Source organism: Diabrotica virgifera, chromosome 10, assembly GCF_917563875.1.
Source record: "Diabrotica virgifera virgifera chromosome 10, PGI_DIABVI_V3a".
Taxonomy (NCBI): Eukaryota; Metazoa; Arthropoda; class Insecta; order Coleoptera; family Chrysomelidae; genus Diabrotica; species Diabrotica virgifera.
The window spans coordinates 24,049,976-24,063,799 of record NC_065452.1 but is presented as its reverse complement, the minus strand read 5'-3'; the positions used below and the strand labels follow the sequence as shown (position 1 = coordinate 24,063,799).

Here is a 13,824-nt window from a genome sequence, read left to right as displayed (position 1 = left end):
TTTTCATGACTCTCTGCGTGTTTTCGGATTTCTTTGTCGACGGGCTCCATTCGTAGATCCTTGTGGATATCGTCATTACGGATGTACCAGGGTGCGTTAACTATGCCCCTTAATACTTTGTTTTGAAAAGTTTGTATTATTTTCAAGTTTGTCTTTTTTGTACATCCCCACAGTTGGATACCATACGTCCATACTGGTTTTATAACTTGTTTGTAGATTAGCATCTTGTTATACGTTGACAACCCTGAGTATCTTCCCAGTAGCCAGTACAATTTTTTATATTTAATATTTAATTCTTCCTTCTTTTTCTTTACATGGGCTTTCCAGCGAAGCTTCGTGTCTAGGCTTAAGCCCAGGTATTTGGCTGTGTTGGCATACGGAATGTCTTGTCCATTAATTTTTATTGGTGCGTACAGAATTTTTTTATTAGTGAAATCAACATGTACTGATTTGCTTTCATTCAATGTAATCTTCCACGTCTTAGTCCATTTTTGGAATTTGCTTATCGCATTTTGTAGTTTATTGGCTGTTTCTACGTTATCTTTACCTACTGCTAATATGGCGGTGTCGTAGGCAAAGGTAGCTAAACAGTAGTTATCGAATTCTGGTAGATCACATGTATAAAGGAGATATAGGACCGGGCCCAATACGCTACCCTGGGGGAATGTTTAACTAATGGTGCCACAATAATAATTCATTGGAACGTACACAAAAGTTTGGGGGGGTTAAGGGAACAAAACCCCATAAAATTTTTATGGGGTGCACAAATTTCACTTTAATTTTTTTTAGATGTTGCTGCCATAAAAATTCCACATGTCCATTTTCAATAAAAAGTCTCTGAGAGTTTTCGATATATGAAAAAAAAATCAATTTTCATTTTGTAAGTTCAAAGGGCTGTAACTTTTTTGTGTGCACTATTGTATATAGGTAAGTGAGGTTCAATCAATCTATTTTTTATCTGTGGTATAATTTATGACCAATCTTTTCGGGACACCCTGTATATTATATAGGTTACACAATGTTACACAATGATGTCCCGAAAAGATTGGTCATAAATTATACCGCACATTCTGGGGTCCAAAATAGTTCGATTGAACCTAACTTTCGTTAGTACAAATGTGTTCATAAAAAAAGTTACAGCCCTTTGAAGTTACAAAATAAAAATCGATTTTTTTAAATATATCGAAGACTATTAGAGATTTTTTATTGAAAATGGACATGAATCATTCTTGTGGCAGAAACATCTTAAAACAAAATTAGAGTGAAATGTGTCCACCCCATAAAAAATTTATGGGGATTTTGTTCCCTTAAACCCCCCAAACTTTTGTGTACTTTCCAATTAATTCATTATTGTGGTACCATTAGTTAAACACAACGTTTTTAAAACTTTTTTGTCTCCTAGGATTTTTTCGATAAGCCAGTTTTTATCGAGATACGGCTTCTTTTTCAATATATTTATGTAAAAATTTTATGGAGGTTTTTCCTCTAAACCCCCCAAATGATTGTGTACGTTCCAATTAAACTATTTTTGTGGTACCATTAGTTAAACACAGTATTTTTAAGACTTTTGCCTCTTATTCTTTTTTTTATGTCACCTTTTATCGAGATATAGCTTCTTTTTCAAAATATACCTAAAAATGTAAATTATGAATAAATTTTCACTAGTAATACCACTAGAGGTCAAATTATTTCCGGAAATTTTTTTGAGATCATGAATATTTTGAAAATTTCCCGAGTCGCAGACGAGGGAAATTTTCTAAAAATATTCATGATCAAAAAAAAATTTCCGGATATTAATTTGACTTCGCGTGGTATTCGGTAAGAAAATTCCACACCAAATTTGCATTTGAAAATCCAAAGCTGCATGAACAGATTAATAGCGCGCCATAGCTTTGTCAGCAATTATTTAGGCTTTCAAATTCGTAATTTCTACTCATTGTAGTTGCATGGGAATACCATTTCAAGATAGAAAATAGTATATTCTTCAATTTTACATAAGTTTTGAGTAACTACAAGTGATAGAAAATGAATCAAAACTAAATTATGTAAACAAATAAAAACCAGTCTGTCAAAAATGTTCTGTTATTGTAAACGTCAAAAAATTTCCACTATAATTCGCTGTTGGGTACCCCACGAGCAAAAAATTTCCGATAAAATACCTCCGTTGCCATGGTGATCTGTCAAAATAACGTATTTTGATTGGTTCAAAATTACAGGTGTGGAATTTTCAGATTAATAACAGGTCTCTCTCTATAATCGTACTTAACCATATAGAAATATGTGGTGGATTCGACAAATATTCAAAATATCTCGATATACACTGGCTTATCGAAAAAGTACTAAGAGGCAAAAAAGTTTTAGAAACATTGTGTTTAACTAATGGTGACACAATAATAATTTAATTGGAACGTACACAAAAGTTTGGGGGGGTTTAATGGAACAAAACCCCCGTAAAATTTTTATGGGGTGCATAAATTTCACTTTAATTTTTTTTAAGATCTTGCTGCCATAAAAATAATTCATGTCCATTTTCAATAAAAAATCTCTGAGAGTTTTCGATATATGAAAAAAAATCAATTTTCATTTTGTAACTTCAAAGGGCTGTAACTTTTTTTGTGTGCACTATTGTATATAGGTATGGGAGGTTCAATCAACCTATTTTTGACCCCAGAATCTGTGGTATAATTTATGACCAATCTATTCGGGACACCCTGTATATACATATATACTATACACTTCGACGTAAGTTTTACTTTATGTTTTGATTTAATTTGTTTGAAAATGAATCATGACGCATGGGCAAAGATAAAATGGAATATCTGTATAATTCATAGTTATTATTACTGAGAGTGCGTGATTTACTAATTTATTTTATTTTTACAAATAATATATTATCTAGATATAGTAGATGATCCGATATAAGGCCGACCTTCGCCTAGCTGTTTATCGGATAAAAATTATTGGATATGTAATTTAGCATGTTAACTATTACAAAAAACAAGGGCTGCCCGATCTAATGTTTTTCTAACTATAATAATTAATTAATAAATAAAAAATTACTTTTTTTTTTATAAATTATATATATGTAGCAGGGCCGTGCGGTGCTATGATGCGGTGAGGCAGCCGCATTAGGCGGCATCACAAGGAGGCGGCATAATCAGTAAAATCAAAATACAAATTGAGCCATTCAATAATTAAAAGTATATATAGGATCAAGTGTCAGCCGAAAATATTTAACTGATGAAGGTTTAACACAACTTATTTTGACACATTTGGAAAAAATAGTTCTTGATTTAAAACGGCTCAGAGGACAAGGTTATGATAACGGGGTTAATATGAAAGGAATAAGAAAGGGTGTGCAAAACAGAATATTTGAAAAATATCCGATGGTGTTTTACGTGCCCTGCGCATGCCACCTTAGTCATAAATGACGCAGCGTCTTCTTCTACAGAAACAAAAAACTTTTTTTTTTGTATTATACAAGATCTGTACACTTTTTTTCTGGTTTTACAAAGCGTTGGGAAGTTCTGAAAAAAACATGTTTCACAACTAACACTAAAACCGTTGAGTACTAATAATGGTTAAGTCGAATAGATGCACTGAAACCTCTAAGATTTAAATTTTGTTAAATTCTTAATGCCTTATTCGAAATAATAGAAGACGTCGACAATAATTCAGAAACTAAAGTCAAAACACGAGGATTAGTAAAATATATTAAAAATTATAAATTTATATGTGGTGTAGTTCTTTGGCATGATATTTTATTTTATATAAATTCAGTCTCGAAGATGTTGCAACATGTAACTATAAATTTGTCAGATTGTGTAAAAATGTCAGAAACTATGGAAAAAATGAAAATTTACTGACAATTTGGCTATGACCAAATGAAAATTACTGATAATGAAATTGCAGAAAATCTTGTAAATTAGTTCCGAATTTCCTGCTGAAAACGAATATTGAGGCAAGAGAAAAATGCGTCAATTTGATCTGTGGATTAGCTCTCAACAGAGAAAGATAAATTTAAAGTAAATTTTTTCATCTATATTTTAAAAATTGCCTTTAATTCTTTGATTGATATATTTTTGCTTTTAGAAACTTATAATAAAAATTTTAAATTTTTATATGATATTTTTAAATTGAGGGAAATATAAGAAAAGGAAAAGATGATAAAATACTAGAAAAATACTAGAAAATATTCATTCAATACTTTTCATAGAAAAAGAATCGGATATAGAGTAGAGGCAAATGATTTTTTAGAAGATTTATTGCATTATTTATCTTAAATGATACCATACTCCATGAAACCTTTAGAGGTTTTGAACTATTTGTGCCAAAATAACCTAATTTCTTTATACCCAAATATAGTTGTATCACTAAGAGCCGGTATTATCTGTTCCGATTAAAACCCGGTTAGAGGAATTTTGTCATGCGAGGTGCCGAAAGTACCGGCCCTAAGAATTTTATTAACACTCTCTGTCTCGGTAGCTTGGGGAAAGAAGTTTTTTAAAATTAAAAATGATTAAAAACTATTTACGAAGCTCCATAAGACAAAAAAAAACTAAAAAAATTAAGACTTATTTCAATAGAGTCGTCACTAGCTGCTACTTTAGACTACACCAATCTTATTGACGAGTTTGCCAAAATTAAAACCAAAAGAATAAAACTGTAATTTTCATAAATGTTATTTAATGTTAATACATAATATTTCATTTAATTTAAAGTATGTTTTGTTTTTAAAATAAAAGCTTTCGTTCATTTTGTGTAATTTCATTTAATAAAAATAAATACTAGTATTAAGTTTCAATAATATTTAGGGGGCGGCATTTCGAAAACTTGCATCATATTGTAAAGATGTACCGCACGGCTCTGATATGTAGTGGGGTTCCTACGGTCTCCTCCGCATCCCACATTTCTCTCGCATCGTTTTCTATCCACCCATTCGTTTTCGTCAATAGCTCTATCTGCCATAGACTGTTCTATGCCTTTCTTCCATGTTTCTGCAGGCCTTCCTCTGCTTCTTCTATTTATGGGTGTGTAATTTAATGCTTTTTATAAATTAAAAAACAAATTCGACTCGGGCAGATATTATTTAAGATCTTTTGGATCATTCTAAACACAAATGGTATTTTGTAATTTTTCTCTAAAGCTGATCGTTTTCGAGTTATAAATAATTTAAAACTGAAAAAAATTTCAAGGGTAAAAAACACCAGTAAAAATATCATTTTTTGTAATCATCAAGTACCTAAATTCAAGTTCAAACCTTCTACTATCAGGTCCCGATAAGAATTTTAGCCATGTTTTATTCTAAAACACATTTTTTTAAATTGTTAATTAGGAAGGTTTCTTATAGGGAGACGGGCATTAACAACTAAAAACAATGTTTCAAAATAAAAAAGTCAAAAATACTTATCAGTAGGGAGCGGATTTTATGCTAAATGCATATTGCATGCATATTTCGCATATTTGAGCATTTTACTAAATTTTGCATGTTTTTAAAGAAACATGATTTTGTGCATATTTAAAAACATTTAAGTCAAAAAATAAAATTTTATTTTTTAATTCGACACAAAATATTTAACCGCACAGGCTGTCGTATCTATTAATTCGAGAACTACTTGAAGAGAGACGGTTCATTCACTGTCTTTCATTTTTTCTTAGAAAATACCCGATCTTTACGCAAAGTACTTATAGTGCTTATAGAACGCCGTTATAAAATGATTGTAGGATGTTAAAATGATGAAGGATGGTTTACCGGGAAATCCGAATTTTATTTACTTTTATTATATTTAGTACAATTTGTATCCCAATGTAGTAGGTACCTATAATTCTGGTGATTCTTTAAATCCCCTATTGTTAAGAGAATTGACACATTTAACCATAGATTTACGATTTTCTAACGGAAATTGAAATATTCATGCTTTAGATCGGATCCCGTCTTTAAACGGCTTTAAAACTTTGGAGGACATATATGCGAAATTTTTAATGGAAATTTTGAAATTGATTTTGGTGCAGAATTTTCGTCTTCAAGTTATTTTAATGCGCCCCAATTACTTCTGTTGATATTGAAAGGAGTTTTTCAAGTTATAAAAATATTTTATCTGATCAAAGAAAATGTTTCCTCGTGAAAAATTTGGAAAACACATTGTAGTGAATTATAATCGAAGATATATATAGTGATATTGTTGTTTTATTTTAAATAGGTAACTATTGGCAGAGCCGTGCGGTACATATTTTCAATATGATGCAAGTCTTTGAAATGCCGCCCCTTAAGTATGATTGAAACTTAACTTTTATTTTTATTAAATGAACCTACACAAAATGAAGGACAACTTATATTTTAAAGACAAAACCTACTTTAAATTAAATGAAATACAGTGGAACTTGGATATTACGGCCTCGGTAGTTACGTCACCTCGGTTGTAACGTCAATTTTTAATAGGTCCGGCCAAAAACTATTCGATTACATTATTAAAAACCCGGTTTTAGCGGTAAAAATAAAGTAACCCTCGCCTATAGCGTCATGAAATTTTGCAGTAGGTTGTTGTTTTTTCATTTTCTGAAGAATAAAGTGCAATGCGTTTCCAGCTTTGCGACATTGCTTCTTCCAAGAATGTGAGAAAGGCCCATTATCCTTTTGTGTACAGTTATGTGACCCTGGCAGTTTATGATTTCTTATTATTTGTCAGTGCCATCATAAAGAGTCAAATCTTCTGCTGTAATAAAATAGTGCGAATAATGCCGTAATAAAATTTTGCCTGGTTAAAATTTCATTTTTTTCTACCTCTTTTATAACGTCACCCTGATATAGGGTCATTTTTTACTGGACCCTTCAATGACGCTATAACCAAGTTCCACTGTATGTATTAACATTAAATAACATTTACAAAAATTACAATTTTGCCCTTCTTTACTGACTTTAATTTTGGCAAACTCGTCAATCACATTGGTTAAAGTAGCAGCTAGTGAGGACTCGATTGAAATGAGTGCTATATTTTTTAGTTTTGTTTGTCTTATGGACTTTAGAAAATAGTTTTTAATCATTTTTAATTTTGAAAAACTTCTTTACCCACTAGCTACCGAGACAGGGGGTGTTAATAAAATTCTTAGTGGTACAACTATATTTGGGTATAAGGAACTTACATAGGTTATTGTGGCACAAACAGTTCAAAATCTCCAAACCTTAAAAAAAGTTTTCATGGAGTAAGGAATCATTAGAGATATATCACGCAATTTTTCTAGAATATCATTTGACTCTATATGATTCTTATTCTTTTTCTATTGAAAGTATCGGATGAAGATTCATACAATATTTTTCTAGTGTTTTATCATCTATTTTCCTCCATTAAAAATATCATTTAAAAATTTAAAATTTTTATTATGAGTTTCTAGAAGCGAAAATCGGCCATTCAAAAAGTTAATTAATGGCAATGTCTAAACTATAGATGAAACATTATTTATTTTAAATTTATCTTCCTCCGCTAAGAACGCATCCACAGATTTTTCGTAATCAAATTTGCGGTTTTTTCTCCTGGCTCGAATTTCATTTTCAGCTGGAAATTCGGAACTTATTTCAAGATTTTCTGCAATTCCATTAACAATAATTTTCATTTGGTCTTAGCCAGATTGTCTGTAACTTTTCATTTTTTCTGTAGTTTCTGACAACATTTTTACACAATCTGACAAATTTATAGTTACATGTTACAACATCTTCGAGACTGAATTTATATGAAATAGCCAAATGCCAAAGAACAACACCACATAATATAAATTTATTATTTTTTAATAAGTAGTTTTTGCTAATCCTCGTGCTTTGACTTTAGTTTCTGGATCTTTCTTGATGTCTTCTATTGTTTCGAATAAGGCATCATACCTATATTTTACAAAATTTAAATCTTAAAGATTTCAGTGCATCTATTCGACTTGACCATCTAGTAACACTCAACGGTTTTAGAGTTAGTTTGAAACATGTTTTTTCAGAACTTTCCAATGCTTTGTAGAACCAGAAAAAAAGTGCATCTACAAGAGTTCTTGTATATTTATCTAATACAAAAAAGGTTCTTGTTTCTATAGAAGAAGACGCTGCGTTAATTATGACTAATTTTAAAGAGTGGCGTGCGCAGGGCACCTAAAGCGCCTCGGATATTTTTTAAGTAGGTATTCTATTTTGCACACCCTTTCTTATTCCTTTCATATCGGTCCCGTTATCATAGCCTTGTCCTCTAAGCCATTCTAATTCATCAATATCTAACTTTTCCCAATTTTTCCTAACAATAATTAAAAGCGACAACTGTTATCGTCAATACGAGCTGTTCAATATGACTTACGTCTGGGATACAATCGGCGATTATCGAAAAATATTTGGCGATTTTTGTTATTTCGACAATTTTGTTTAAGATATTAGTCATTAAACTTATCAATTCATCTTGCCTACTGTTACTTAAATAAGTCACAAACCATGTATCAGACTCTCTTTGAACTATACTGATATGTTCTTCCATTACTGGATCAAACTCCGAGAGCAATTATACTAACTTAAAAAAGTTTCCATTATTATGTAGAAACAAATGATCAGTTGTTCCACGAAAAGCTAAACATTGTGAGGCCAAAAGTCTAATTATTTTCAAAACTTCTCTCCAATAATGTTGTATTATCTATTATTATATTAGATTTTACTGATTATGCCGCCCCCCTTGTGATGCCGCCTGATGCGGCTGCCTCACCGCATCATAGCACGACACGACCCTGACTATTGGTATCAGTTTTTGTAAAAAATGTGAATAAATTGCATTGTATAAAAAATAACGATTTAATTTGAAAGATAATAAATAAGATTGCCGCCCCCCCTGTAAAAGAACCCCCTAGAATAGAATAGAACAGAAAATTTGTGGGTTCTCGAAATGCGCATTTTTTGAATTTTTGTGCATATCTTGCGCATATTTCGTAATTTTTTACTGCATATAAATGCACATATTTCATCAAAATTGATCGCATATAAATCCGCTCCCTACTTATCAGAAACTAATAAAATAATTTTTGAGCTTGAATTTAGGTACTTCTTAATTTCAAAAAGAATATTTTTTAGTTATGTTTTTGAGCCTTGAAAATCGTCATCTTTTGTTATTTTTTCAGTTTTAAATTATTAATAACTCAAAAACGATCAATTTTAGAGAAAAATTACGAAAGACATTTTTTGTTTAGAATGATAAAAAAATCTGAAATAATATCTGCCCGGGTCAAATTTTTTTTTCAATTTATAAAAAAATTGTAATTTTTTAATTATTAATTAATTATAGTTTGATCAACATTAGATCGGGCACCCCTTGTTTTTTGTAATTATTAACATGCTAAATTACATATCCAATAATTTTTATCCGATAAACAGGTAGGTGAAGATCGACCTTATGTCGTATCTTAGACTAATATCAATACACTGTTAATTTGACGTTAGTATATTTCATACCAATTAAAAACAAACAAATATGTATTTTTTTGTTCATATTTTACTTACCTGCAGTGCAGTTCAATGTCAGGCACAGATCTGGTACTGTTCTCTTCCAGACAAAGAGATCCGTCCTCCTCACTGTCAGAAAAGACCGACAGCTGAGGATGATGCGAAGACACTAGAAACGTTGTGCATTCCTGGCGCATCAGCACTGGTTTGGAACAATTTGCAGGGGAAGAAGCACTCGTCAATGATGGCTGGCCTACCAATAGGCTTGCAGTTTCATCTTGACTACTCATGCTTGGACCCTTGGCCCTATTGGGCTTTCATCTCTGTAACAAATAATATACTTTCAGTTCAACTTATTTTAATGATAAAACTATCTGAAAATCACAAAAAAAAAATAAATATTTTGATAGAAGTTGGGTTCTGTGATATTAAAAATATGTAATTGGTACAAAAAAGGACTTTTAAATTTTTTTTTCGACACCTATAAATTGTTTAAATTTAAAGAAAAATTTTCCATAGATATTGTAATAATTTTACTTTATAATTTGTTAATAATTTTACACCTATTTTATTTAGTTTTTATTTTGCACTTATTTTAATTTATTTACATGAACACAATTTGACAATGGACGCATCGTCCGCTTTTCTCACTGTGGATCATTCGAAACATAATAGAAAACTAAATAAATATAATCAATATAAATTTTAAATGTACCAATCAAATGTACCAATCAAATGTAAACCATTTGTTGTCAATGTTCGCGTGACCCTGTGGAATATTCTAGCATTTATAAAATACTGAAATTAAAACCAAACTATAGCCTCAGGTTTTCTTAACATTTTGTTTTTTTATTAATTCGCTTATGTTGGATAATAAAAAAGTTAGGTAATTTAACAACTAGCCATGTTCTTCATCAATACAGGGTGTTTCTAAATATGTGCGACAAACTTTAAGGGGTAATTCTGCATGGAAAAATAATATCAGTTTGCTTTATAAACATATGTCCGCAAATGCTTCGTTTCTGATGTACGGGATGTTGAAATTTTTCTTACAAACTGACGATATATTTTTTGCACTAAAACCGGTTGAGATATGCAATTGAAATATGGTAAGTTTTAGGATGTAGTTAGTACGCATTTTTTGACGTACAATAATTAAGAATTTTATATTCTCCATTGGCGCGTCTACAGGTCATATTACCTGTATGAACGCCAAAGGTAAATATAAAATTCTTAATTGTATATCAAAAAATGCGCAATAACTTCCTCTTAAAACCCACCAAATTTCATTTGCGTATCTCAAGGGAGAAAACGATCTAAAACACAGAATATTAAGAAAACCTGAGGCTATAGTTGGTTTTAATTTCAGTATTTTATAAATGCTAGAATATTCCACAGGGTGTGGTGAACTTTAACAAAAAAAGCACATATTGATTGGTACACCCGGTATACAATGATAATGTACCTGTTTAGAAACTATATTATTACAGCGATATTGTTAAAGAATAAGGCTATAACCAGAGCCTGGATTATATGCATTAAGAAATGGTTAAAATATGCATGCAACATGCACTTAAAAATTTACCAAATATGTCTTCATTATATTTTATGCAATATGCATTTATATATGCACTTTAGAAAAAACATTTTGCATTTTCAAAGCTTGAGATTGGGTGAGAAATAAAATTATAGTAGGTATAACTTAGGCCGCACCTACATTGGATCCGTTTTTCTCCGATCCGACGTCGGCCGACGTCTGATTAAAAAATAAACCCAGAGTATTAAATGGCGGTGCCTACATTGGATTCGTTTTTCTCCGATCCGATCAGATCAAATCAGATCCGACGTCGGCCGACGTCGGATTAAAAAATAAACTCATGGTATTAAATGACGGCACCTACATTGGATCCGTCTATCTCCGATCCGATATCGGCCGACGTCGGGAGTAGCTTCTCCTTTTCAGATCGAGAAGTGTTTGGTTTCATTCCGGTTTTTGCATATAAGTAATTTAATTTTTTGTTTTAACTATTTCTTGAAATGAATAAACAATAAATAGCTTCCAAATCTTAATATTTAATTTTGTAATATGTGTCTCTACAAGATAGATATTTTATAATGTTGTCTTTAATATAAGGGTTACAAAATCTCTTTATTTATAGGTATAAAATTTAATACCTCTAGCACAAAATAGGAAACAATTATTGTTTCCTATTCTGTCCCTCTAGGTAAATAGTTTTATTGGGATGGTCAATTTCACCTTGGTTATAAAATTCTAACGGGTACTACGTGTCTTTGAAATTGTCAAATTAATCTTGGATAAAACCGTATAAAACCTCACAAAGAGAACCGAAGTTTATTACTGCTCAATTTGTGATAAAACTGGAAGTATAATTATTATACTACCTATTATGTGTTACTATGTCTTTTTATATGAGAATATTTTTTAATGCGTGCCAACACAAGGCTAGTTTGTAATAAAGCAATGTATTTTTGCTTTTCTTATGAATTATTTTACATTCTTGTGACGAAAAAATAGGATCTTAAATTTATCATGATAGTTATGTAGATTTTTGTTTATATTAAATTCTCCTAAAGATCGGTCTTTATTAAATTTATGCATCCATCTACGTTTTCTTCTACGTCTTTTAAAAACGTTGCTTTCCAACAACAGCCAAGACATTAACACATCTTCATCGGAACTCATTGTCGGTGGTCGGAAGTTAAGGATTTGTTCACTACGGAGACCATCGCATCGTATCCTAGCCTAGAGCTTAGTATCCTACTCTTAATTTTGGTGAACGCCGCATTTAAAATAATGCATCTGCCCAAGTAGCAATTTTACGACCTGCAACCAATTTTGTCCTAATGGGACGTTAAATTTAAGGACAAAATTGGTTCACAATAAGCCTTAACCAAGGACAACGTCTGTTTTTCCTATGGACCAACGTTGCTGCTAATAAGTAATATAATCTGATGACTAACCGACATCGGGAATAACGACGTCAATTATTAGGATAAGGTTTGACGTTAAGCTGACGTCGGTCTTAACCTATCTGTAGTATAAGTGCAATTAAGTGGCATACATCAACGACTACTCAACGTCGGGAATTACAACGTATTTTTTAGGATAGGTGCCAACGTTCAGAGGACGTTGGTGTTTTATCGAGTATGGTAGACCTATTTTTCGGGAAGACGACAACGACAATCCAACGTTGAGAATACCAACGTTAATTATTAGGTTAAGGTTTAACGTTAAGCTGACGTCGGGTATAACCTCTATACAGGGTGTTTCATTAATAATTGTCCATATAGTAACTGGAGAAACCTTAGCACAAAATACGAAGATTTAACCTAAAACGCTTAAATAAAATATGGTTCCTTACTGAGTTACAGGGTGTTTTATCTAAAAATTTAAAAAATATTTTTGCTCAGCATTTTAAAACTATTTGACGTATCCTTTTCATACTTGGCAAAAAGTGCGACTACTATACACCCTACTAAATTATGATAAACAAATGTTCATAGCTACTACCAGAGGCGTACGACAGGGGATAGTGAATGGTTGACCCTTCTCAAATTCTACGCTACTGGAGTAATTACTATTTTATTGCCATTTTCAGATTCTCCAATACTTTCTACGTACATAATATACTCTTCATTCCTAACGATAAAGTCATTAGTTTTCGAGATATTTGAAGTTAAATATGAAACGGTCCAGTTATTTTGATTAATTTACGATATGATTCATATGATTAAAATTTAAAAATTATTTGTACCCAGTACTTTAAAACCAGGTGGCGTATCCTTATCATACTTGGCAGAAAGTGTAGGTACTGTACACCCTACTAAATTAAGATAAACAAACGTTTCTAGCTACTTCCAGAGGCTTACGACAGGGGATAGTGGCTGGTTGGCCCTTCCCAAATTCTACGCCACTGACGAAATTGCTATTTTAGTGTAATCTTTTTATTTTCCAATACTTTTTATATAAATATTATACTCTTCATTCGTAACGATAAAATGATTATTTTTCGAGATTTTTGAAATTAAAAATGAAGCGACACAATACATTAATGAAAATAACCGTGTCGTTTCATTTTTAACTTCAAATATCTCGAAAATTAATGACTTTATCGTTACGAATGAAGGGTATATTATTTTCATAGAAAGTATTGGAGAATCCAAGAATTGAACTAAAATAGCAATTTCGCCAGTGGCGTAGACTTTGGAAAGGGTCAACCATTCACTTTCCTCCGTCGTACGCCTCTGGTAATAGCCAGAAACGTCTGTTTAACATAATTTAGTAGTCTGTACTATACCTATACTTCCTGCCAAGTATAAAAAGGATACGTCGAATAGTTTTAAAATTCTGA

At 31.5% G+C, this 13,824-nt stretch overlaps 1 protein-coding gene across 1 annotated transcript in view; it reads right to left on the bottom strand.

Annotated features, from left to right (window-relative positions):
- The window catches only part of LOC126878612 (uncharacterized), a 51,397-nt gene extending 41,629 nt beyond the window's left edge, over positions 1-9,768 (bottom strand). The window contains exon 1 of the mRNA XM_050641428.1: positions 9,509-9,768. Within this exon, the coding sequence (XP_050497385.1) occupies positions 9,509-9,741 (233 nt within the window). The 5' untranslated portion in view covers positions 9,742-9,768. The remainder of the gene's footprint in view (positions 1-9,508) is intronic.
- Between the last annotated feature and the right edge of the window lie 4,056 nt (positions 9,769-13,824).